Source organism: Xyrauchen texanus, chromosome 35 (assembly GCF_025860055.1).
Source record: "Xyrauchen texanus isolate HMW12.3.18 chromosome 35, RBS_HiC_50CHRs, whole genome shotgun sequence".
NCBI lineage: Eukaryota > Metazoa > Chordata > Actinopteri > Cypriniformes > Catostomidae > Xyrauchen > Xyrauchen texanus.
The window spans coordinates 12,674,613-12,701,569 of NC_068310.1; the positions used below are offsets into that span (position 1 = coordinate 12,674,613).

Here is a 26,957-nt window from a genome sequence, read left to right on the forward strand (position 1 = left end):
GGGACCCACATACCTGGGACTGAGTTTTTTGCAAGGTAGACAGAGAAGATCCTGGGTTGAGAGCCACACCCACTGTCCCGGAGTGTAATCAGGACAGGGACAACGATGTCAGTCTGCTTGTTCCCTAGATCGGTTTACGGCTCTTTGGAGGTGGACGTGGGCCTGATTCCATACGGCCTCGCTGTTCACCGCAGGGACCTCAGATGGTTCGCCAGACCAAGGGAACAGAGGGGGTTGGTACCCCAAGATGCACTGGAAGGGTGTTAAATTGGTAGAGGGTTTGAGGATTGAGTTTTGTGCGTACTCAGCCCACGGGAGGAAACAAATCCAATCAGACTGATTGGCAGTACATACGCAGAAGCTTCATGATTTCCTGGTTCAGACGCTCAGTCTGGCCATTCGACTGAGGATGATACCCTGAAGTGAGGCTGATGTTGATGTTTAGTAAACGAAAGAAGGCTGTCCAAACCCTGGAGGTGAATTGAGGGCCCCTGTCCGAGACAATATCTTCGGGAAGCCCGTAATAGCGGAAGACGTAATGGTTTCCCACCAGAATCGATTTCTAAGCAGGCGTACAGTGGAAGTAATACCGGGGTGTCCCGAGTTCTTGGAAGAATGCACCCAACGAATTACCCTCTCCCTCAGGCTTGGTGGCACAAATGTCCGATTGGGCGGATTACCCGGGTGGAGGTGGGTACGCTGCATGAGCCTGGGAGATTTCTGACATTATGTCCCACTGGACCGGGGCTAAAATCAGTGTGGGCGAGATGATGGGTTCGCAGATAGGATTCTGAGGCGTGGGGTCGTGCTGATGGGAGAGCAGGTCGGCCTTGACATTTTTTGATCCAGGGAGGTACGAAGTGGAGAAGTTAAACCGGGGGGAAAATAATGCCCATCTGGCCTGTCATGGGTTGAGTCTTTTGGCTGAGCGTAAATATTCCAGATGGTCTGTGAGAAGTAGAAATGGGTGTCTGGCCCCCTCCAGCCAGTGTTGCCACTCCTCCAGGGCTGCTTTCGTGGCCAGTAGTTTGCGATTGCCTAAGTCGTAATTCTGTTTGGCGGGCGAGAGTTTACGAGAATAGAAAGCACAAGGGAACAGTTTGGGAGGACTACCCTGGCGTTGAGAGAGGATGGCGCCAATGCCGGTGTTAGATGTGTCGACCTCCACCACGAAAGGAGTGTTAGGGTCGGGATGGTGCAGAAGAGGAGCTGAGGTGAAGCGGTCCTTTAATTGGTCAAAAGCTCGAAGTGCATTGGTGGACCAGCAAAGCTTGGTGCGTCCCCCCTTTACCATAGCAGTGAGTGGTGCGGCGATGGTGCTGAAGTTCCTAATGAACCTTTGATAGAAATTAGAGAACCCTAGAAATTGTTGAAGTTCTTTCACAGTGGTAGGCTGAGGCCAATTCAAGATGGCTTGCACTTTGCTATCATCCATAGCCACCCCTTCTGGACTGATGATGTATCCGAGGAAGGCAACTGACGTTAAATGAAACTCGCATTTCTCAGCCTTGGCATACAGCTGGTGTTCGGTGAGTCATTTCAAGACTGCACTGACCTGTGTGACGTGTTCTTCCAGTGAATTAGGATATCGTAGATTAGGATATCGTTGATGTACACGATCAGACACTGATTCAGCAAGTCTCTGAAGATGTCGTTGATGAAGGACTGGAACACGGAGGGACTATTGGACAAGCCAAATGGCATCACGAGGTACTCATAGTGCCCACTGGTGGTGGAGAAGGCCGTTTTCCATTTGTCCCCCTCCCGGATGCGGATTACGCACACCATAGATCAAGATTGGTGTAAATTCTAACTGTTCTAAAGCCGCGGGGACTAGAGGTAGCGGGTATCGAAACTTGACCATGACGTCATTCAGGCCGCGATAATCCATGCAGGGACGAAGGGACCATCCTTCTTACCCACGAAGAAAAACCCAGCTGCTGCCGGCGATGTAGACGGACGAATGAATCCCTTGGCTAACTCTTCCTCAATGTATAGTTTCATGGTGCGGGACTCGGATTCTGACAGGGGAAAGATTCTACCTCTGGGTGGTGAGGTGCCAGGTATGAGCTCGATGGCACAGTCACTCGAGCGATGGGGCGGTAGTTGCGATGCTTTGGATTTGCTGAAAGCTTCGCTTAGACCAGCGTATTCAGGGGGTATCAATGGGGAGTCACCAGACTCCTTCATGACATTGGTAAATCCTACGGTAGAAGGAATGACGGGTTTCAAAGACCTGCTCGCGCAGTCAGTGCCCCATTGTGTGATCTGATTATCCCGCCAGGAAATTTGTGGGTTGTGGTCTTGTAGTCAGGGTAGACCGAGAATAACCGGGTTGTAGGGAGAATGAATGATGAAAAACGAGTGCTCTCAGTGTGCAGCGCCCCAACCTGTAAGGTAATGTTGGTGGTGGTGTAACGTACTTGACCGGTTCCTAGAGGACGCCCATCTAGCGCCGCCACTGCCAAAGGAGGATTACAGGGAGTCAGGGTAATTTTATGTTGTCTGGCTAAGGCTTCATCAATAAAGTTGCCCGCCAGCCCCGAATCTATCATAGCATGGGTGTTGATATAGTTGGACAGGAACGTGAGCCTTATGGGCACTTCGAGACAGGTAGTGGATAATGTGGAGGAAATTAGCAGACTCACCCCATGCCGGTGTGTTTGTGAGGGTCGCGTTGGCAGTTGGCTCTCAGGTGTCCCGCTTGACCGCAGTACATGCAGAGGTGATTGGAGATGCGGTGATCCCGCTCTTCTTGAGAGAGATGTGTTCGGCCGACTTGCATGGGTTCTGAATCCTCGTGTTGATACACCGGGCTGGGGAGCTTGGACCACTGAGCTGGTCGTCTGGAGCGAATTAGGTTATCGATGCGAATGGCCAGGGTGATGAATTGGTCGAGTAAGACGCCCTCGTCACAACAAGCCATCTCAGACCCTGACGGAAGAGGAGTTTGAGGGTATCTTCTACCCAGACGGTTTGCATGGCGAGGGTACGGAAGGACAGCGCGAAGTCCGCTGCTGTCTGGTTTCCTTGACGGAGTGTGAGCAACTGTTCCCCGGTGCTCTTACCACTTTCAGGATGGTCGAACACCTCAGACAGACGTTGCATGAAGGTGTCGAATGTGGTTCGGTTTAAACCCTGGTTAGTCCAGATAGCGGTGGCCCATTCAAGTGCTCTTCCCGTGAGTAATGAGCACACAAAGAGGATTTTACTCTCGTCAGAGTGGTAGTACGCTGGTTGTTGGGTCAGGAATATAGAGCATTGCATCACAAACCTTTAGAAGGCGTACCGTCAAACTTCTCGGGTAAGGCTAGACGCTGACCGGCAACTGCACCATATTGAGACAGAGCGGTGGCCAACTGGCTGGTTTGAGGTGCTGCGGGCACGGGCTGAGGCACGGGCTGGTGCAGACCTTGTATGGATCTCATTACATCCTCCATCATTGAAGTGAGTTGACCAAGCTGATGTTGATGTGATGCCAGCAGATTTGCTTGGGCGGAGAGCTCTTCAGACACCCGTGAAATGGCCGCTTGATCGGTAAGTGGCGAAGTCTTCTGTAACGAAGACTCAGGCTGGTTGGGATCCATATGCGGTTTTATTAGAGAGAGCAGACTCAGGTTGGTACAGGCAAGGTTCAAGAGACAAGCAAACAGGGATATCACAGGTAGGCAGTATTGTAGTCAGACAGGCAGAAGATCAGGGCAGGCAGCAGACGGCAAATAACAAGAGACAGGCAAGGGTACAAGACAGGCAGGCAGAAAAAAAATGTAGTCGATTAAACAAGGCAAAGTCAATACACAGTAGAACCGAAATGGTGTCAATAAATGCTCAGAAATGTAGCCAGGGCAAACAAGACTTTGCAGTGAGTGAATGAGTCGACGCGGTTTAAATAGGGTGATAGTGATCTGATACAGCTGTGGTGTAATCGGGCCAGGTATGCGGGTTTATGGGAAATGTAGTCTTAGAGTCAATACTCGGGTGAGTTAGATCTCCGATGGCCGATAGAGGGGGCGCCTTCACCGGCGTTCATGAAAGCTATTAATATGATTTTCTATTTATATGTGTATTAATTTGAACAGTTATTATGCACTGTGTAATGTGTTTAATGAAACATAATCTTTTGATCATAAATGCTTGGGGACTGTTATGAATGTTACTAATTTATAAAAACTAAATCACAGGATACCCGATTATAGTAGTAGTATTATATTATATTTTGAGAATAAAGTCAAAGTGATGTGAATAAAGTTGTAGTATTGTGAGATTAAAGCAGCATTAAAGTATTTTGAGAATAATGTAAAAAATGATTAGATTAAAATTGTAGGATTATGAGATTATAGTCATAATATGTTAAGAATAATCTCAAAATAGGCCTCTTTCGAAAATAAAGTCAAATTTATATGAAGTCATAGCATTATGAGATTGAAGTTGTGATGTTTTAAGAATTATCTTATAATAGGCCTTTTAAGAAAATAAAGTCATAGGACTCATTAGTGGGCAACGTGCAGCACTACGTGCAATGTCAGTGTGCTACGTCTTATTCAATTTTCGTAAGAACGCTAATTCTAAGCGCATTTTGGTGCCAGCACAAACTGTGGGTTTATTGTATGTTAATAAAGTAGCACACGCTATGTTCCTGAGAAATAGGTCATTGTTTCAAAATCAGGTCTGTTTTTAATGATTCCAAACTCCGTTCTTTCATTTGCAGTTTTGAGATTCCACCAGCAAGTGGTAATACAGTAATACATTAGTATGTTAATCTATCTATTGGTCATTGTTCATTTTTCTGTTTTTTTATTATTATTATTATTATTATTATTATTATATTATATTCACAATTGTATTTATGATCTAACTTGTTTTGATATTTTTTCACCTGTTGTCACAGAGTGATTTTTAGGTTACTACAAAAGGTGCCGGTGAAAAAAGTTGGAGAGGATAAAATGTTTGATTTGTTATATGATTTTATTTTTTGTGACAATTTTGCTATTTGGGTTATATTTTAGTATCATTTGAAGTGTAGCTTGAATTTAGAAATACTTTTAGTTGAATTCTTTCATGTTTAATATAAATGAATGTAATTGTTCAAAATACAAATCGACCATTATAAGTGAAGTGCTTGCCGATACAATCACTGTTAATACTAGCTATGATTTGTGTGTCAGTAGATGACAATTATTGATAATACATACCTTCCCTATAATATAACAGAACATACATCCAAATCCTGACAAGAATAACATTTTCTAAGCATAGTGTGTCCATATTTCATATATATTATTATAAATCTCTGCATACAGTCCATTTACACTACCAACTTCTAATGTATGTGTTTTTTCTTTGTTTATATCACTGTTGCTTGAGGTAATGGACTGTATAATATTACGCAGACACTGAAATAACCGGAGAAGAACCTCACAATGAAATTACACTTGACCCAGCCCATTAGGGCATTGAGTGGACAATTTCACCAAATCCACTTGTGCCTGGACTTGACTGCATGAAAATACCAAAACTTTATGGCCATGCATACTGACTTTGCACTTATGACTTATGGCATAGCGCTGCACTTAACGCTAGCGCTTTTAAAATAGGGTCCTTTATGTTTCGAGAATAATGTCGCAACATGAAATTAAAGTTGTAATATTTTGAGAACAATGTCAAATTAAGTGAGTAAAGTCGTAGCATTATGAGATGATTGTAGCAATATTTTTCAAATAAAATTCAAATTATGAGAATAAATTCATATAATCTTGAAGTTAATGTCATAGCATTAGAAGATTAAAGTCGTAATATTATTAGGATAAATCATATGTAAAGGAAATCAAAGTGTTAAGTTAAAGAAAAGAAAAATGGAATACTGGTTGCCATTTCAGATTTCAAAAAAGCAATTTCCTTAAAGTCTGTTTTGTTTTAACAGTTTTTCTTTTCTGTTAAATCTTAATGTATGGCTTATTCCTATTCCTACTGTGATGTTCCCTTTTCTCTTGAAATAGTTGTACTTGATTCAAGCAATATGATTAATTTGTGAGAGGGCTGTGAATGGATTGAAGATTGCATAGTGGCACATTCAGAGTGACACAGAGACAGTGTGGTATTATGTTCCTGTCTTGTTTTTGAGATCTCAACAAATGCTGTCTCAACAAAACAAGTTGTCTTGCAGTTTTCACAACGATTCTGCTCAGGTGGCAAAAGGGTCTGCCTGATAGAAATGGGTTTTGTTCACAACAACAAACATTAGAGTGAACATTGCATGTCATTGCGTGTGCTAGAGTGCTGCATTTCTGATCATGAGTATGCAGAGCTCAATAAACACACCTCACAGTGTTGCTGCTATCAGTCTGATGGTGGTACATGATTTTCTGAGAATTCAGGGATTGATCTGTAATAATGCTTCCATTTTCACACCTTTGTTAATCCCTCAGCCACAATGAGACTTCCATGAACATTTCTGAGTGATTCTGCAAACACATTGTTGAATCGGAGGTGAATAAGCTGGTCTAGTTGTTCTCCCAGTTGGCAAACCTGATGTTTAATTGGTTTAGCTGGTTGGTCAGCCGTTCTCCCAGACTGAAAAAAAATATGAGTTGGAACCAAATGCACAAAGAAAAAAAAAAATACAAGTCTTATTAAAAGCTTCATAGTACAGAACGTTTCATTGGAGGTGGAAACAAAATGAGAATAGCCATGTTCTTCCACAATCTTCAAAGCAGACAAACTGTCCAATTATCTGACAATGTCTGAACACAATTAACAGGCAATGTTAAAATAAAAAATATCGATTTTGAATCATTACCTCTGAATGTTTTTCTTCCCATATTATTCCAAAAGGTGCTGCAAAACTTGTCTTGGATATTCACATATTGATAAAGTTGTTAAAGAGAAAAAATTTGAAAAACAATGAGTGGTTTAAATCAAACTGTACTTACTGCATGTGTTCAACAAATGCATACAAACACAAACACAAACACAAAATGAAATAGGGGAGACCAGGACTAGATGTCACACAGGAAAGTTTTCATAGGGGCTAATGTAATGTATAATGTAACAAAGGTTTTGAGTAAACGTATTTTTCTTTGTAATTACGGTTGAAATTTTCAATATAGAGTTTCGGTAGACAATATTTGATAGAGCCTATGCAGGAGCCAACTTAAAAAAAACCTTGAAAAATATTCTCTTAAGTAAAAGTGCCTACTAACTGTCTTGCCTGCTCATGCATACTGGAAAATGGCTCACGAAAACGTGAAACTCGATGCACAGTTTCACACGCATGCCAGCAACCCCATGGATGCACACATACTTAGAAAATACTCACGCATTAATGTCACTTGATGGATGATCATATACTTGTGAAATATATGGGGCACACACATATCCTATACTTAAGAAAAACTTACATAGTCTGTGGAGGTAAAAAGTGACCAGCCAAAACTGGATCATATTCTTAAATTAGAAAATTCCGATGCAAATGTGAAACACTAAGGATGCCCAAATTTCCCCGTCTGTCGATCACTTCGACGTTGTGTCGAGTGAAGCAACACTAGGGGACTTTCTTGAAGGCCTTGGTTACCTCTGAACTTGAGAAAAGGCCAATGTGAAATTGGAAGACCGATAAAAAGGAGGGAATCATGCGTCTGTCCATTCAGATTTCTTCTTCGGAGCCCAGCGGTTGTGCGATCAGCGAGCTAGGATCACTTACTGTTCCATTCACCTCTTCCATTCACCTCTGCAGAGCTTACGCTATTGGATCTATGCCGCATATCAGCTGTTTTCTCCTTCTCTGCATGCCAGTGCAGCTTTGCCCATGGGCGCTTTGACAGTTGTTGTCAAATACACGGCTGGCATTCAATGTCCTTTTCAGGATGCGTCTTTATAAAGATGCCCTTCAGCCCATGTGTAGTTCCTGGATGCGGTCGATTTCTCTCCACTCCTGACGGTCACTGGCGCTGCCTCATGTGTATGGGCCACAATCACACTGAGGCGGCATTTGTATATGGTTCGCGTTCTCAGTGCGAAAACCTCACCGTGGCAACGTTGCGGTCGCGGCTTTCCTTCTTAAAGAGGAACGCCACTCCAGCCACCCCCCGCGTTGCTCCTTCTTCCCATGGGATTGAGGACGACCTGGCTGGTGATGGAGGCAATTTGGGGATGGAAGCAGGCTGTTTCGCCGGGTAGATCCCCACGAACCACCCGCCCTCCTCACTCATCCGCTCTCACTACTCTCGACCGCGGCCGCCTATGGGTACTCAGAGGTCCCCCAGGTGGACAGAGTGGTTGCTATCCACCTGTGTCCCGAGAAATTACTCGAGAGGCTTACATCCGAGTTTTCAACCGGGCCTTGCACAAACTCCCGTTCAAGATGCTCACGCTTCTAACTTGTGTCCGGCATCAAGATTGGTTCACAGCAGTAGACCTGAAGGATGCTTACTTCCACGTCTCCATCTTGCCTCGACACTGACCCTTTCTATGGTTCGTATTCGATGGCCAGGCATATCAGTACAAGGTCCTCCCCTTCGGCATGTCCCTGGCCCCTCGCGTCTTCACGAAGGTTGCAGAAGCAGCCCTTGCCCCGCTAAGGGCATTGGGCATCCGCATACTCAACTACCTCGATGACTGGCTCATCTTAGCCCACTCTCGAGAGTTACTGTGCGCCCACAGGGACCATGTGCTGAGGCATTTCAGCTGCCTAGGTTCAGGTCAACTGGGAAAAGAGCAAGCTTGCTCCGGTTCAGAGCATCTCTTTTCTCGGCATGGAGTTAGACTCAGTCTCAAAGTCGGCGCTGAAATGCCACGCCTTATTCAACCCAGGCAGAGCGGTTCCTCTAAAACAATTCCAGAGGCTCCTGTGGCATATGGCATCCTCCGTGGCGGTTGCACCACTGGGGTTGATGCATATGAGACCGCTTCAGCACTGGCTTCAGACTCGAGTCACGAGATGGGCATGGGACTGCGGCACGCACCGTGTGTTCATCAACCCCGCCTGCCACCAGACTTTCAACCCCTGGTTTTCTGCAGACAGGAGTCCCCCTACATCAGGTGTCCCAATGCGTTCTGGTCACCAAATACGCCTCCGAACAGGATTGGGGCGCTGTGTGCAATGGGCACGCAGCCACCTGGTCCTGGACGGGCCCCGACTAGGTTGGCACATCAACTGCCTAGAGTTGCTGGCTGTAATCCTTGCCCTGCGGAGGTTTCTCCCACTAATACGGGGCAAGCACGTCACGATATGCTCAGACAGCACCGCTACGATGGTGTACCTAAATTGCCAAGGCTCTCGTTATATGTCACAACTTGCCCGCCATCTCCTCATTTGGAGCACGTAGAACTCGAGACTGCAGAATATCTGACCGGGTGTTCTGCTTGCACATAACGCCTTTCCCCTCCTTTTAGGTGATCACGTGCACTCTTTTTCCCCAGGATATTCCACTTTATTCACGCTCCGTTGATGTTCTTCCTCCCTAGCCCTCTGGTCCACGAAATTCAGCGGAGGAATTCAGACCAGACCCACTACGTGTACTAAAATTACTCTGTACTGGAATAGATACTCCACAGGATGGGCCTGTAAGGCGGGTGCCAGTGAGTCTGGGCTACTCCTCGAGAAAACAAAAGGCTCTCATGAGAATTAACATCTGAACTCTCTCTCGCAGATGTAACAGCAACATCCGAGATGCAACATACTGTGCAGCTAACACCTCCCTTCTAAAGTATCTTCATCTTACTCCTCCTCCTCACTTAAAGCTCACTAAAAACCTATGCAATGTGAAGTGTGTACAAAAAGTAACTATAACATGTTTGGTATCATTTAAAGTCTCTCAGTGCGCCTGGTAAACTGGTCTCATCCTCCCAGCCATAATGAAAAGCTAAAAGAAGTTATAAAATATGTGAAATTTGGTGTGCCTCTTAAAGGTGTGGCCTCCCCCAGATCCTCCATACCTCCTGTATGTTAATCTACAGGAACCCCATCAACAGGGGACCAAAATCTAATTATAGTGACAGACACCACCATTTGGTAAGCATGTTGAATTATCTGGGTATTTAAGGAGAGGCGACACATTGCTCAGGGCTCTCTGTAATCAGACGATCCCAAACAGTTTACTGTTTGTAGTTTATTTCAGGTGATTGCAATTCGTATTTCTTATGTTTTCATAAAATGTCTAACTTTGACTTATCAATGTCTAATTGGAATTGATGAATTGATTATGTTACCTGGTCAATAAATTGTCAACATTTGATTTTATTCTGACTGACTCTGACATTGTGTTTCCCAAACAGATTAAACGATTCAGTATGTTACACGCAAGTCTGCGTCAGATTAGTGACGACTAATATTTGGCATCGATTCAAGTGTACTTGGTTTGCAAAGACAAAAGGGAATTTCCGTTTAGAAGAGCAAACGCTGCTTGACCAATCTAAATCTGGGTGTCTTACCTCTGTTTTAATTTGATGTTTCTCCAGATAAGTGTACGTGGGAAACCACGCATGGCCAATCCAAAGCTATTATAAGAGAAGTTATGTTGGTCAACTTACATCTGTAATAGTGGCCGTGACCTCTACTGAAGAAAACGTTAAGTTACATTCAAGTGTATGCAATTCCATGGGGCTATACTGAAGTATCTTTGATTGTGTATACGTGAACGTGACCGATCTCAGGTATATAGCAATTACCTCTGTTTGATGATCCAATACTGGCCGCTTGTGATCGTGAGACCCGCGGTGTAGAGAAAACACGCGAGGACCTCAAAGCGACATAGTTTCTTAATCGAAACGGGTAAGTACAATTAAAGCGTTAAAGGAATAATCAAACATTCGCTCACTTTTAATGATACTCAGATATCATTAAAAACCTTTTTCATTTATGGAGTCAGATGAAATAACGAGATAATACATAAGAGAAAATGTATTTCATTTAATATTGTTGTGTTGCGTACAAGAAAGACTGTAACGCGCAGAGACCTTCACCCGTATTATTGGAGACCGGCATTGGACCGATAAACGGGCTTACAGGCCCTTGTGGATTAATCCTCCTTTGTGTATTTTCCATAGTACAGTCGCCCTACGGGTGGACCCAAGGCTCCCTTGCGCAGTCCCCGCTCCCATGCTTGGCACATCGCTTTGTTACCCCCGTCGTGGTGCCGGGAACCTAAAAAGTTTATGATGATGTTTGGGGGCGGTGGGGAAGGGTATGTTGCTTTGGCACGCAACTGCCTGCCAGCACCTGCCAGCGCATGGCATGATTGAATAGGGACCTCTAGTGTCGCTTCACTCGACACAACGTCCAAGTGAGTGACAGACGGGGAACGTCTAGGTTACTGTTGTAACCTCCTTTCCGTGATGCAGGGTACGAGACTTTATGTCCCCCTGGCCATGACGCTGAACCGAGCCACTGCTATGGCCAAACCGTATTCTCGGCTCCTCAGTGCAAAACCTGAATTGACAGATGCATGATTCCCTCCTTTTATATCCAAAAATCCGGGGGAGGGACATGTAAATTCTGTCGGCCAATTTTTCATTGGCCTTTTCTCTAGTTCAAAGGTAACCGAGGCCTTCAAGAAAGTCCCCTATTGTCGCTTCACTCGACACAAAGTCTCGTTCCCTCCATCAGTGAAAGGGGGTTACAACAGTAACCTAGATGATTTCTAAAATACTCTTGAATATATGCAACTCAATGATTGCACATATGCTACCTGTTAAATACTCAGACTTATGTGTCAACACAGTGCATACACATAGCTTACAATTAGAAAATACAAAAAGAGGCGATGGATGTATACATGAATTTTTCATACGTATGTAAAAAGTTGATGCATATTATTAAACACGTGCAAACACTATGCACGGAAACTCTCAAAAACACGTGCAAAATCACTGCACTTATGTAATACTTACACATGCGAACTAGATATTCATCCTTTTTCAAAAGACAAATTCCAATATTTTATAGGATTTATTTAAAGACAGCTTACCTCAAAAAGATTTCACCATTGTCATTGAGCTCCTCAAAATTGCATTCTCTATCGTTCTTGACTATCACCTGGTTTAAGATGGTTTTCAGTAAGGTAGCACATAGTGTTTTGCCACTTTCCCATTGACATCTGTTCCTGGAGTGTGCAGATACACAGTTGAACCATGGGAGTTGAACCCAGCTGTTGACCTGTCAGGATAAATGATTGGTGATACCCCAGGATCCTCAAATGATCCTGCACCCTTTGAATAGCTGTCCGTATTAGAGCACTTGCCTCTGAATTAGATGCTAGTGGTCATGGCCTCAGGTGGGCTTGGATTCGGGGTCTTAATGACAGACGTAGATGAGGTGTGAGGAAGTGGAATTGATTATCCTCTCCAGCGCTAATCATCATGCAGTGAAAAAGACACGGTAGAAAGCGTTGCGGGAAATATTTCAAAATGATGATTCTTTAACTAGCTGCTTTATTTTACCTCTATAGATTGCATAGGTTATCTGACTGTTCAGATTATTAATTTAACTAATACCTTATCTCTAAATGTTTTTGTATTGAGATGTATCAAGTGTCCAGTTGTGTATACTGTATATTCAATACTGATCTTAATCTAGTGTCAGAAGAAAAAAAATATTAAGAACAGGGAAAAGTCTGGCCTGGAAAGGATTATTAATACAAATTAATAAAACATTTAAAAGTCATGGAAATTCTAAAACTGAGTATAATTGTTAATTGCTGTGCTCAGCTCTAAAATATTTAATCAGCTAGAAATCCCCTTTTCTCCTCAATTTTGGAATGCCCAATTCCCACTACTCAGTAGGTGCTCGTGGTGGCATGGTCACCTCAATCTAGGTTTGGAGGACAAGTCTCAGTTGCCTCCGCTTCTGAGACAGTCGATTCGTGCATCTTATCACGTGGCTCGCTTTGCATGACACCGCGGAGACTCCCAGCATGTGGAGACTCATCCTACTCTCCGTAATACATGCAGAACTTCCCAAGCGCCTCATTGAGAGTGATAACCACTTAACCGCGACCACAAGGAGGTTACCCCATGTGACTCAAACCTCCCAAGAAACTGGGCCAATTTGGTTGCTTGGGAGACCTGACTGGAGTCACTCAGCACAACCTGGATTCAAACTTGCAACTCCAGGGGTGGTAGTCAGCATCATTACTCGCTGAGCTACCCAGGCCCCCAATAATTGCTCTCTTTGAGTAAAATTGTACAAAACAAAAATTCATAATTGATATGATAGGTGTGGCTGAAAAAGAGATCACTTTCACATTCTTCTTGTGTTTTTGGTGATTCACATTCTTCATACATACCACCCCCTACTGGGAAGGGGAATTTAAAGCAAAAACCATAAAATCAGAACTTTGTCATCAGAATACAATAATACAAATTATTCTTCCTCATATTAGCTGCACATTCAATAACACTTGCCTCTGATACTGTGAATAAATGTATCTGACAGGTACAAGTCACTACAGCATCCACAGAGACACTAAACCCATAACTAGAGAGGGCTTATTGAATATGATGGAAAATATCATTGTTAGATAACAGAGGAATTTACTAGTTTAAATATCTGTGAAATATTTGTCATTTTCTAAGGCATTTGTGTCCCAAACCCTGGTTAATTTGGACCCTGCCTGAAATATTTGCATTTCTTTGTAATGGTACACTGAAATTGCACATGAAATTGGGCAAGTACATCCAAAACTAAGTAATAACAAAATAAATAAATCTAATTCAGTGGTAATCACAACACATTGAACTTTAAGTTCTCTTATCTGTCTGTTTGTGTGCATGTGCAGGTGGTCTCTGAACGGCACATTGATTAATCTCAGGACTGATTCACGTCGGCGGCTATCTGGAGGGAACTTGGTCATTAGGAGTCTGGACCGGGCCCAAGATGGAGGGATATATCAGTGCACTGCTTTCAACCCACTGGGAGCAATTCTCAGCAGGAGATCTAGCCTCCAGTTTGCATGTGAGTCATCGACTATGTACTAACATGTAGCATGTTAGCACTTCAGCCACTCAATGGAGGATTACAGATGCTGGACAGGATACTACTAATATTGTGCTACAGTAGCTTAAAGAGAGAACAGAATTATTAACACATTAATGCAATCAATGCATACATACATACTGTTGCTCTTTTTGGATTGCATTTGCCAAGATACATTCATTTGAGCTGTATAATGCTTTTAACAATACATTTACAGAATACATGTTTTAATGTAACTTTACAAAGTAGAGTGCCTCTGTGGCTTACATTGAACATCTAAACTTACTGGATTTATATAAGTAAAAAATATTATTTAACACCAATGTATCCACCTGATTATATTAGGTTAAACCAACCACAACAACAACAAAAATTTATAATAGCCCAGTAGGGTAACAGTTGCAGGTTTTTACAGTGTACTTTGAAAAAAATAACCTAAGAAATACTGTATACTTCATGTGGTAGCATCTAAATGTAATAAATAAATGTAATGAAAACAGTTTTGATTTAAGTCGAAAATATGATTTAAGATCACTGAATCAATCTGCATAAATTAGGTTACACCAACAAAACAAATTTTAAGGGTTAGATCAGGTAGATATAGCTCCATAAGGAAACAATTGCAGGTTACCACTAGGGCTGTGCGGTATACCGGCATTAACAAAATATCACAATACCAAAAAAATAAAAACTGGTACGATATCATCTTGTGGTTCATTTCGGTATCATATTAAAGCATGCTGCCATTAGCAAAATGTAATGTAAGTTGAGAGTTTTGAGATTAAATCAAAGACCATTTGAAAATAATAAAGCCTGTATATGGCCAAGTGTGATCATTAAACAGCAGGTTGTCATTTAATTAAATAATATACAGTCACATGCGCTGCATGACACAGTATGATTTAGAGGCACCTCTCTGCCCTGTCACCTCTTTCACACGCACACAAGCACGCACACTAACACTTACACAAACACAACACACACACTACTAAGGCTTGATTTGCATGCAGTGTTTCCAAAGGTATCCATCTGCAGAGCCACAGATCAGTGCATTGAGTGTATAAACGGCTGTGAACTTTATAATTAATTCTTTCTCCATTGGAGCTTGGAGATTTCAACTCACGAGTCACAGGAAGCTAGATATAATGAAGTCTTCACAAACAGAAAGAACTTCTAAGATCTTTCAAAATAAAAGTCCTTCTGAAATGAGAGCTCTATTGAAAATTAAAGACTTTACGACAGAAAAAATTACTACTGTATAAAAGTATAATATTCAAAGCAGTCACAATAATACTCATAGGAACAATAATATAATATTAAATGGTTATATTATTTGATAATTATCTGTAAGCAATATCACATAATCAAGTGTACTGAATATCAGCATGTTTTGATTCAGCCATGGTAGCCTTTTGCCTCAGGCAAAATTATTATAATAATATAAATATACTTAAACATCAGTACAGTTATGTCCTATTCCACATAACTGTACTTTAAATATCTTACACTAAGGACCCTATTTTAAGTGCTAAGCTCACCACTATGCGATTAGGCATATGTGCAATGTTAATGGGCATTGCCATTAAGTTTTGTTATTTTCAAGTGTAGGAGCAAGTGGGTTAGGCGAAATTGTCGCATTGCATCAAATTAAGTGACACAAGGGGTCTTCCTTGGGAGCCTTGCGTACCTCTGAACTTCTTCTGACAATTGCATATCAATTGCCTAGTGCTGCTGACTGTTTTCTTTGCCCTGCGGAAGTTCTTCCCGCTGGTTCGGGGCAAACATGTCCTAGTCAGGTCAGACAGCACCACTGTGGTAGCGTACATAAATCACCATGGTAGCGTACGCTCCCGCCACGTCATGACTCGCCCGTCATCTCCTCCTTTGGAGCCAGCAGTGACTCAGGCCACTGCGTGCCACTCACATCCCCGGCAACCTCAATGTGATAGCGGACGCGCTGTCACGACAACGCTTGCCCAGCGGAGAGTGGAGGCTTCACCCCCAGTCGGTCCAGCTGATTTGGGAACGATTCGGCAAGGCCCAGGTAGACCTGTTTGCCTCCCGAGAAACCTCCCACTGCCCCTGGATGGGACGCGGAAGATAGGTCTACCACCTGCTGTTGTAGACACGATCAACCACGCCAGAGCCCCTTCTACCAGACACCTTTACACCCTAAAGTGGCACCTGTTCGCAAATTGGTGTTCTTCCTGGGCTGAAGACCCACAGAGGTGCGCAGTTAGGTCAGTGCTTTTATTTCTACAGGAGAGGTTGGAGTGGAGGCTGTCCCCTTCCACTCTAAAGGTGTATGTCGCGGCTCACCACGATGCAGTAGACGGCAAGTCTCTGGGTAAGCACGACTTAATTATCAGGTTCCTAAACGGCGTCCGGAGGTTAAATCCCTCTCGGCCAAGCCTGTTCCCCTCCTGGGATCTCTCAGTGGTCCTCACGGGCCTCCAGAGACCCCCCTTCGAGCCACTAGACTCAGCTGGACTCATGGCCCTCTCTCTTAAAACGGCCCTGCTGATCGTGCTCGCCTCCATCAAGAGGGTCGGGGACCTGCAAGCATTCTCTCAGCGACACTTGCCTGGAGTTCGGTCCGGCAGACACATATGTGATCCTAAGACCGTGGCCGGGCTACGTTCCCAAGGTTCCTACCACGCCCTTTAGAGACCAGGTAGTGAGCCTGCAAGTGCTGCCCCGGGAGGAGGCAGACCCAGCCCTTTCGTTGCTGTGTCCGGTACGTGCTTTGGTTACCTATTTGGACTGCATGCGGAGCTCTAGATGTTCTGAGCAGCTCTTTGTCTGCTTTGGGGGACAGCGGAAAGGGAACGCTGTCTCTAAACAGAGGCTCGCTGCGGGTCCGAGTGCACTCAACCAGAAGGGTTGTGTCCTCGTGGGCACTGCCTAGGGGCACCTCCCTGGCAGACATTTGTAGAGCAGCGTGTTGGGCAACACCTAATACCTTCGCAAGATTTTACAATCTCCGGGTTGAGTCAGTATCGTCCCGTGTTCTCTCAGGTCCGATCCCATAGAACTCGGTAACACGCTGACGAACTAGACAGGTAAATCGCTTCCGCCTAGCGCCCTTTCCCTCAGCTGAGGGAAACACCATGCGTCTGTTTCTCCCAGGAGATCCCATCTCTCGGATCCCTGGATGATTCCTCCCTAGCCCTTGTGGGTCCACAGTTCAGCGGAGGAACTCACCGACCCAATCCACTGCAGGTACTTAATATACCCTGTACTGGAATAGGTGCTCCACAGGTCAAGGACTCCTACGCGGACTCCCCCTGTGTGTATTATCTGCGGTACAGTACCCTTACAAAAGTGGACCTGGGTTTTTTTTTTGCACCACTTCATTAACATACAATACACCCACAGTTTGCGTGCTTGCACCTACAGCACAAAAACTCCCACCTACGACCACTTGCGATTTGTGATGACATGAAAATTGCACTTAGAATTAGCACTGTCACAAAAATTTAATAAAATGTCACTGCGCGTTGTGCTGTGCCTTGCGCAGTTAAGAAAATAGAGCCCTAAATATGTTATTATCAATTGGCCATGATTTTGTCACGTCATGTTGCAGTTTCACATTAAGTGTAGACAGACAAATTTCATGTTGATGGAAACGTATTGATTCTCGCTTGGTTACGAAAAGCTGGGTCTCATTCACTTTTAATATGTACAAGTTGCACATTCATGTGTGCAAAAAAAATAAGCATGTGTGGCAAGATCTATGAGTACAGCAATGTATCATTCTCAAAACCAATTGAAACACATTAAACACCTTTTTAGAACATTTCAAGAATGTAAACAAAATCAAAGGAATTTTAACTGTCCAAACATGCTGCCTGGCTTCCCTGGGCCTCAACACTTGAGGGGAATAGTGGCCTGGCATCCTGGCTGATCCCCAGCATCGCATCTATCTCGTGCCAGGGTTCCAGGGTGCTGGTCCGGCAATGCATCAAACTCACACCGGACCCTCTCAGCTCTCTTCCTGGACCTGCAAAGACACCAGCAGGTAGAGACCTGTCTCTTGAGGAGAAGCACGCTGGTTGTTTAAAGGCAGCGGTAATGAGGCTCTTCACTGGGTTCATGTGAGCCCCATCATGCACCGCCAAATGGGGAAAAGTCAACGGGGGTGACATTGATCCATTAGAAATTACATGTCATTCCGGCACAACTAGTATTATTAAATTGTACATTGTTAACTCTACGCCAAAAATTCAATTTTACCATCTTGAATAGCTAATGCACATGTGTGTTCTCGAGTTGACTGACAGTCGATTTATGTATCTAAAAGGTGATTGGCTATTTTACCTGTAAGGTGGGACTTCCTTTCCAAATCCGTTGACCAGTGGCTGCTGTTGTGCGTTCCAATTTCTCCCATTTATATTAATAGAAGTGTCCCGTCTCTGCTAAATATTCTCTCTTTTGACAAGCAGAAAATGTTCATGGAAGAATGTCGTAACTTGACATCACTAACAAACAGTCTTTGAAATGGTCTATGGAGGCCTAGACTGAACATGACCGGCTCCAATTTTATGCAGCAACTATCACAAATCGAGCTATAGTCCACATATTTTGTTGCTCTAAAATAAGTAAAATTTTTGAGTCTGTGATTTTTGTGTATACACTCACCTAAAGGATTATTAGGAACACCATACTAATACTGTGTTTGACCCCCTTTCGCCTTCAGAACTGCCTTAATTCTACGTGGCATTGATTCAACAAGGTGCTGAAAGCATTCTTTAGAAATGTTGGCCCATATTGATAGGATAGCATCTTGCAGTTGATAGAGATTTGTGGGATGCACATCCGGGGCACGAAGCTCCCGTTCCACCACATCCCAAAGATGCTCTATTGGGTTGAGATCTGGTGACTGTGGGGGCCATTTTAGTACAGTGAACTCATTGTCATGTTCAAGAAACCAATTTGAAATGATTCGAGCTTTGTGACATGGTGCATTATCCTGCTGGAAGTAGCCATCAGAGGATGGGTACATGGTGACCATAAAGGGATGGACATGGTCAGAAACAATGCTCAGGTAGGCCGTGGCATTTAAACGATGCCCAATTGGCACTAAGGGGCCTAAAGTGTGCCAAGAAAACATCCCCCACACCATTACACCACCACCACCAGCCTGCACAGTGGTAACAAGGCATGATGGATCCATGTTCTCATTCTGTTTACGCCAAATTCTGACTCTACCATCTGAATGTCTCAACAGAAATCTAGACTCATCAGACCAGGCAACATTTTTCCAGTCTTCAACTGTCCAATTTTGGTGAGCTCTTGCAAATTGTAGCCTCTTTTTCCTATTTGTAGTGGAGATTAGTGGTACCCGGTGGGGTCTTCTGCTGTTGTAGCACATTTGCCTCAAGGTTGTGCATGTTGTGGCTTCACAAATGCTTTGCTGCATACCTCGGTTGTAACGAGTGGTTATTTCAGGCAAAGTTGCTCTTCTATCAGCTTGAATCAGTCGGCCCATTCTCCTCTGACCTCTAGCATCAACAAGGCATTTTCGCCCACAGGACTGCCGCATACTGGATGTTTTTCCCTTTTCACACCATTCTTTGTAAACCCTAGAAATGGTTGTGCGTGAAAATCCCAGTAACTGAGCAGATTGTGAAATACTCAGACCGGCCCGTCTGGCACCAACAACCATGCCACGCTCAAAATTGCTTAAATCACCTTTCTTTCCCATTCTGACATTCAGTTTGGAGTTCAGGAGATTGTCTTGACCAGGACCACACCCCTAAATGCATTGAAGCAACTGCCATGTGATTGGTTGATTAGATAATTGCATTAATGAGAAATTGAACAGGTGTTCCTAATAATCCTTTAGGTGAGTGTACATGTGTGGTTTCAGTTGGTCTTAAATTTAATCCTACATTTATACATCATCTTAAATGCAAAATTATTGATGAATCATGATTTCTTAGTACAAATGTTTGCATGCATGTTTTATACACAAATATGCACGGTTTGTGAATGATGTCCGTTGTTAAAAAATGGTTGTATTATTATATTTATTACACCACACATTGTTATAAAAAGTTACAATAGGTATCTTTTTGCATTTTTTAAGTATTTACATATTTTTGCAAACATACTATAACATTGCTGTATCGTCTGACTGTTTTTAATGCCTTTCAGACTTGAATTTAAAAACTCAAACAAAAAGTGCTGTGTCTGTGCGAGAAGGCCAGGGGGTAGTTTTACTTTGTGGTACACCATCGTATGCTGGAGGTAAGGGTAAAGCACTTGCTGGTTTCTGTTTACTGTTCAATTTATCCATAATGTACAAAAATGCCACATGCATGAGTAAAATAAAGATTTAAGACTTTTGTCCTTTTATTGTGTCAAATGAAAAGAAACTTGCACACGTGTTCAAAAGGCAATAAATCCTGGTAAATTATTTACATTTTATAGGCCACAAAGTGCAAAAACCTAAACACCACAAGGTGTTTTTGCACCTTATGACCTAAGAAATAAAGGACTTTTCACCAAATGTGCTCTTGCCTGATCTACTATCTTTAAGCCTATGCAAGTGACACATTTGAACTCTTGTGTTTGGTGTGGACACTCGTTGTTAAATTTCATTCCTTTGTGTTTTACATAGTTTGGGCTTGTAATACCCTATGATAATACAGAAAAGTAATCTGAATCAAAGAAATCTGAAGTTCCCAAAATGTAAGTTTGTCCAGCCTGTTTCATTTATTTAGCAAAAATGTATATGTGTTTTGTGCTACATCTCCTCTCCAGATCTCTCATTTGCATGGGTTTTCAACGAGTACCCTTACTTTGTGCAGCAAGACAATCGACGCTTTGTTTCTCAGGAGACGGGAAACCTTTACATTGCCAAAGTGGAGCCCTCGGATGTGGGTAACTACACGTGCGTGGTGGTAAACCGCATCACTAAAGGCAAAGTTCTCAGCTCCCCGACCCCTCTGGTACTACGAACAGATGGTAATTGTCAGTATGACACTAGCCATGAATGTTTCTTGTGTTTCTGTAGGGTTTTCATTGAACATTGTTTATTGAATGTAAATGAAATGTGACATTTGGGAAGTTTAAATATCAGACGGTGTGACATTCTATACTCTTTTATAGATCTATTTTAAACAGCATTTTGCTAATTCTTATATTATTAATATACATACTGTTAAAATTGCAATTATTATGAATATTAATATAAATACATTTAATATTTGATTTAGGTCCTATAACTCTTGCAATTGGAATTAAAATATTGCAGTAGTTTGTTTTGCTTTAACATTTGAAAGCAACAACCACAGCACTTACATCACAGTTTCTGGTCTTGACATGATAGCACGTTAACTATGCAAACACCTTTTATTAACATTATGAGTTCACCATCTTCAAGTTGCAAAAGCATGTTTAGTCTAAAACCATCAGCCCTGCTTACTATACAAGAAAAGATTTTCGCAGTCCTAAATATATTTTGCCATAAATTAAACAAACAATGGCTGGATAAAATATTTACCAACACTCTAAAAACAGCAGCAAACACCACACCTCCCTATATTGTGTCAGAGGTACTGGATAAAGGGCCTTTGTTCTTGCTGCTTGCATGCTGTAAAAGTAGCTGTTCAATAACACATGTGGGTGATACCGGGAATTAGGGGAATGCTTTTTGTTTAATTAACAATCATTCTAGTTTTAAAGGTTAGGTTATATTAGCTTATCATAGGTTTTATCATTGTTTATATTCAATTACTTTTTCCTAATTTTTAAGTGTTGAATTGGTAAATTTTGCAAAATATCCGTTTTTTGGGCGTGTTCCCAATTTTCATCTCTGAAAAACATATAAAAAAGTGTTACAATCTGGAAAATTAAATGTATTACTTTATCCCTTTGAAAATCTTATTTTCAATTTATTTAATAATTATGTGTACATTAAACCTGCTTAAAGAATCACCTATCCATTGAATAATGGTTCTTCCGTTATGTCTCATCCTGTGTATGAATTATAAATGGAAAAATAAAGCATTTTTTTCTTTCTCATAGGTGTAATGGGCGAATATGAGCCAAAAATTGAGGTTCATTTCCCTGACATGGTCCCGGCTGCAAAGGGATCAATTGTGACGCTTGAGTGTTTTGCTTTGGGAAAGTAAGTGGAATTCCGCACCCTTTTCAGTTGCTGATGCCGCTTTCTTTCCTTTACGGGTATCCCAATTTTATTGCCGCTCCGTCACTGAGCTTAATGTGTTTTTCAACTTGGCCCTTTTCCATCTCTTTTCACCACCTTTTAAACATGCTTGTCAAAGTCTGTTTGGGAAATACCGTATAACAGTCTATTTTTTGTCTTGAGGCAATTTTGCTGTCTCAATTGATCCCATTACTGGATGAGCTATATACGTTTTCTCAATTTCCTTGCAAAAAGAAATGAGATGGTGTTTTATGAGGAAATCTAACTCATTTAGTATGTTAGAGCTGAAATATGAGAAGAAAAGATGGTAATCTACAGTATAATGAAATTAAATATAATTTCCATCCTGGGAGGCTTTATTTTTTCAGTATTTTCTTCTCTCTTTTTTCCTTATATATTTCTGTTTCCACTTTTTTTCTAATTTCTCTCTATTTTTTTTATTTTTATTTTGAAGGATGTGTATATCTTTGTGTATTTATTTGTTACAAGTCAGATGGTTTTGCATAACTGTGCCTCAGATGCAAATCCATTGCATCTGTGTTCGTAAAGATGAGACAGATTCTTTAAGCCTCTGAGGATTTCTTTGAGATCCCACTTGCTGTGTTTCTCTCAGGAGGTCTCAACAACATCTTTTATGTTAGTTAGCACATTTGTCATCAGGTATGAAGGTCTGGTCACACAGACAGTACTTTGGGTTAGAAGGTTGAAACTCTACCTGGTCAACTTTAGCAGAGACATTACAAGAGAATGAGCCGTGTCACACATATATTTGAATGGGACAAATATAGAGGCTGTTGTCCCACCTTAAATTTAAAAGAGCCAATCACCTGTTTGTTTACTCAAGAATGCATGTGCATTACCTGATTTGAGCTAGCAGATATCGTTGTCAGATTTTTCTTTCCCATTTCAAATTTGTTATTGGAATGTAATCATGCAGCAACTGCTCAGCCAAATAATTAAGATCTAAAAATTTGCTAGATTACTCAGCCCATTTTTACTTTATGTTTAGCCCAGTTCCAGAGATAACCTGGAGGAGAGCGAATGGAGTTCCATTTCCCAGCAAGGTAAAAATGAAGAACTCTAATGTCATCCTGGAGATTCCCAGTTTCCAGCAGGAGGACGCTGGAGGATATGAATGTGTGGCAGAAAACAAGATGGGAAAGAACATGGTGCAAGGACGACTATCTTTCCACGGTATGACTATTTCAAGCATTGTAATTTTATATTTACAGCACATAGCATGATCATTTTATACATTGTTCTGTTGCTTTAAGTGCACATGATACCAAATTATTATTTTATACATAATATTGTTGTATTTAGTGCACATGGTATAATTATTTTATCCATGCTATGGTACTTTTATAGTTAGTGCACATGGTATGATTGTTTTATCCTTGGTAATGTTATTTTGGTGCAAATGATGGTATGATTATTTTATTTATGGTACTATAACGTCTAGGTTACGGATGTAGAAGCGACACTAGGGGTCTCTAGAATTTGCATGTCCCGCCCCCGGATATACGGGTATAAAGGCGGGGAAATACGTCTGTTTCATTCAGGATTTTTCTGAGGACAACAGTGGCTCGGCTCAGCGACGTGGGCGGGAGGATACAACGTCGAAGTGAGCGACAGACGGGGAACGTCTAGGTTACGGCTGTAACCTCCGTTCCCCGATGGAGGGAACGAGACGTTGCGTCCTCCCGGCCACGTCGCTGAGAAGAAGCGGATACAACGTCAAAGTGAGCGACAGACGGGGAACGTCTAGGTTACGGATGTAACCTCCATTCCCTGATGGAGGAAACGAGACGTTGTGTCCTCCCGGCCAAGTCGCTGAGAAGAAGAGACACTAGGGGTCCAATTTAAATCACGCCATGCGCCATGTACGTGTACTGCTGACACAGGAGCGGGCAGGTACTTGACGTGCCAAAACAACCTGCTGTATCAGACTGCACGTACCCTTCCTCAATGCCCCATAAAGTCGTCGGAATCCTTATAGTTACCCTAGACAGGGGAACAAGGCGACACTTGCCAACCTGGGAACGGGCCGAGCCTAGCCGGGCCTCTTTTCTCTCTATGTTTCTCACATAGAGTCAACGGCTGGGGCACTTACACGCATCGGGGAAGGGGGTCTTACCCAGTTTCCTATTCTTTCAGGGGGAAAAAAACCCTGCGGAGACCACACCTGCCCAGAGAGGTGGAGGTAAGAGTAGTGAAATACACCACATGGACTTTTAGGTCACATGTGGGAAGTGCTACAGACATGGCGACCGGGGGGCAGTGGGAACTGAGTCCTGAGTCCAACTGATCAGCAAGATCTTCCGCGTCCTGTCCAGGGGCCAGACGTGGAGGTTCCAGAGGTCTGGGTGCGGATACCAGAGCATGCCCCGTCCCTGAGAAAGAAGGTCTTTCCTCAGGGGAATTTGCCAGTGAGGGGCGAGGAGTACGAGGTCCGAGAACCAAGCCCGGGTGGGCCAATAGGGATCCATTAGAGTGACTTGCTCCTCGTACTCCCTGACATTGCACAGCACCTGTGCAAGAAGGCTCACTGATCAAGACGTGTTTGCCCTGAACCAGTGGGAGAAAATTCCGCAGGGCAAAGAATACAGTCAACAACTCTAGGCAGTTGATGTGCCAGCGCAGCGGGGCCCCTTTCCAACGGCCCGCGGCTGCGTGCCCGTTGCACACGATGCTCCAACCCAATTTGGAGGAGTCGGTCGTGACCAGGATGCGTCGGGACACCTGCTGCAAAGGTACTCCTGCCCGCAGAAAGCAGAGGTCTCGGGGTCTGTCCAGGGTTTGAATGTTTGGCGGCAGGCGGGGATGACCATCTCACGGTGTGTGCCGCGGCGCCATGCTCGTCTTGGGACTCGAGTCTGGAGCCAGTGCTGAAGTGGTCTCATATGCATCAACCCCAGCGGGGCGACCGCCGCGGAGTATGCTATATGCCCCAGGAGCCTCTGGAAAAGGGACCGCAGTACTTGGCATGAAGGCGGTGAGGCATTCCAGCGCTGACTGCGTGCGCTCGTTGGTGAGGCGCGCAGACATTGAGACGCTCTGAACCAGGGCGGGACATGCAACGTCTCATTGGCCTTTTTTCATAGATCAGAGGTATATTCGGCGCTCAAGAGAGACCCCTAGTGTCGCTTCTTCGACACAACGTCGAAGTGAGCGACAGACGGGGAACAGTATGTTGAGTACACATGGTATGATTATTTCTTACACGGTTCTGTTATATTTGGTAGACCGTACATAATTATTTTATCCTTGCTAATATTATATTTTACAGCTTAGTAATAGGGTTCCCACAGTTAGGAAAACCTGAAAATATCAGGAAATTAAAAAGTTTTGTTTTCTAGGCCTGGAAAAGTAATTTAAATGGTAAAAATCTTAAAAGTCATGGAACTTTTTGCTGTCAATATACTTTTTCAAGTTTTCCTATGCTCTAAATTATTTAATCAGCATGATATTGCTCCTCTGTTGTGTAAAACTTTTTAAGCTTTGAGTCTGTTCATTTCAATAATTTTTTTGAAAGGTGATTATTACTGAATTACTGAACAGTCATTAAAAAAAAATTATCCAATAATCACAAATGTCTGACAATGTCATGGAATATCATTTAATGTGGGAATCCTGTCGTTTTAAACCAAAAAAACATGATAATTTGATAGATATTAAAGGTATATTTCACCTAAAAATGAAAATTAGCATTATTTGCTCACCCTCATACCATCACAGATATGGCTTTCTTTCTTCTGCAGAACACAAGTGAAGATTTTTAAAAGTGTATTTCAGCTCTGTTGGTCCTCACAATGCAAGTGAATGTTGACCAGAACTCAGAAAGTTCAAAAGGACATAAAGGCAGCATAAAAGTTATCCATACAACTCCATTGGTTTAATCCATGTTTTCTAAAGCAGCATGGGTGAGAAACAGAACAATATTTTAGTCCTGTTTTACTATAAATCTCCAACTTTGAACAGTCCCAACAGTAGGTGTCTGATTGTGAAAGTGTAGCATTTTTAGACCTTCAGAGATCTAGACCAACAGAGCTGAAATATTTTCAAAAAATCTTAATTTGTGTTCTGCAGAAGAAAGAAAGTCATACATATTTGGGATGACTTGAGAGTGAGTAAAGGATGACAAAATTATAATTTTTGGGTGAACTATCCCTTTTATAGCATTTGCTGTAGTATTTAGGTAATCTTTGCCATTTTCTGTTACTCAAATGAATGCATGCTAATTATTTTCATAGGATATTTTTGTTGTCACAGCATTTCTTGCCATCATTTACATTGAGGAATCCTGCCAGTTCTGTCATTACACAAGAATTTAGTAGTGAATTATTTTCTGATTATTTTTCGGTCTGTCTGAACTTTCTTATAGTTTTCAAAACCACCTAAATAAATGCAGCTCACATAATGGATTTGGCAGTGCTATGCTGCAATGTGCCAAGACTCGGTAGAGCTAAATGCTAATTTAAGACACTTTTGTTGATCCAGAAATGTGTCAAATGGCAAGAGTTAGAGTTTTATAGAGCCAAATTCATTAAATTTAGATTGATCCAAAGACGAAAAACGTATAACAGTCAACACAGCTTTGTTCTGAATGCATATTGCTTTTATAGTCAACAGGACATGGTGTTCATAATAATTTTGTTTCCTTAATCTGAAATATTTCTGAAGATATTCAATAAGAAAAATGTCAGAACATGACTTTATCCATCAGGAATTGTTTTGATCATGAAAAGCGGGTGTTAAATAGCAAAATTAGAACAGGTGGTTTAAGCAAAGTTTAAAAATAACAAGGAATTG

The 26,957-nt window shown here is 42.5% G+C and overlaps 1 protein-coding gene across 1 annotated transcript in view; it reads left to right on the forward strand.

Annotated features, from left to right (window-relative positions):
- Positions 1 to 26,957, forward strand: part of LOC127628796 (contactin-3-like) — a 103,514-nt gene that overhangs the window by 19,010 nt on the left and 57,547 nt on the right. The window contains exons 3-7 of the mRNA XM_052105691.1: positions 13,773 to 13,948; positions 20,129 to 20,221; positions 20,738 to 20,941; positions 22,004 to 22,106; positions 23,155 to 23,339. Coding sequence (XP_051961651.1) covers positions 13,773 to 13,948; positions 20,129 to 20,221; positions 20,738 to 20,941; positions 22,004 to 22,106; positions 23,155 to 23,339 — 761 coding nt within the window. The remainder of the gene's footprint in view (positions 1 to 13,772; positions 13,949 to 20,128; positions 20,222 to 20,737; positions 20,942 to 22,003; positions 22,107 to 23,154; positions 23,340 to 26,957) is intronic.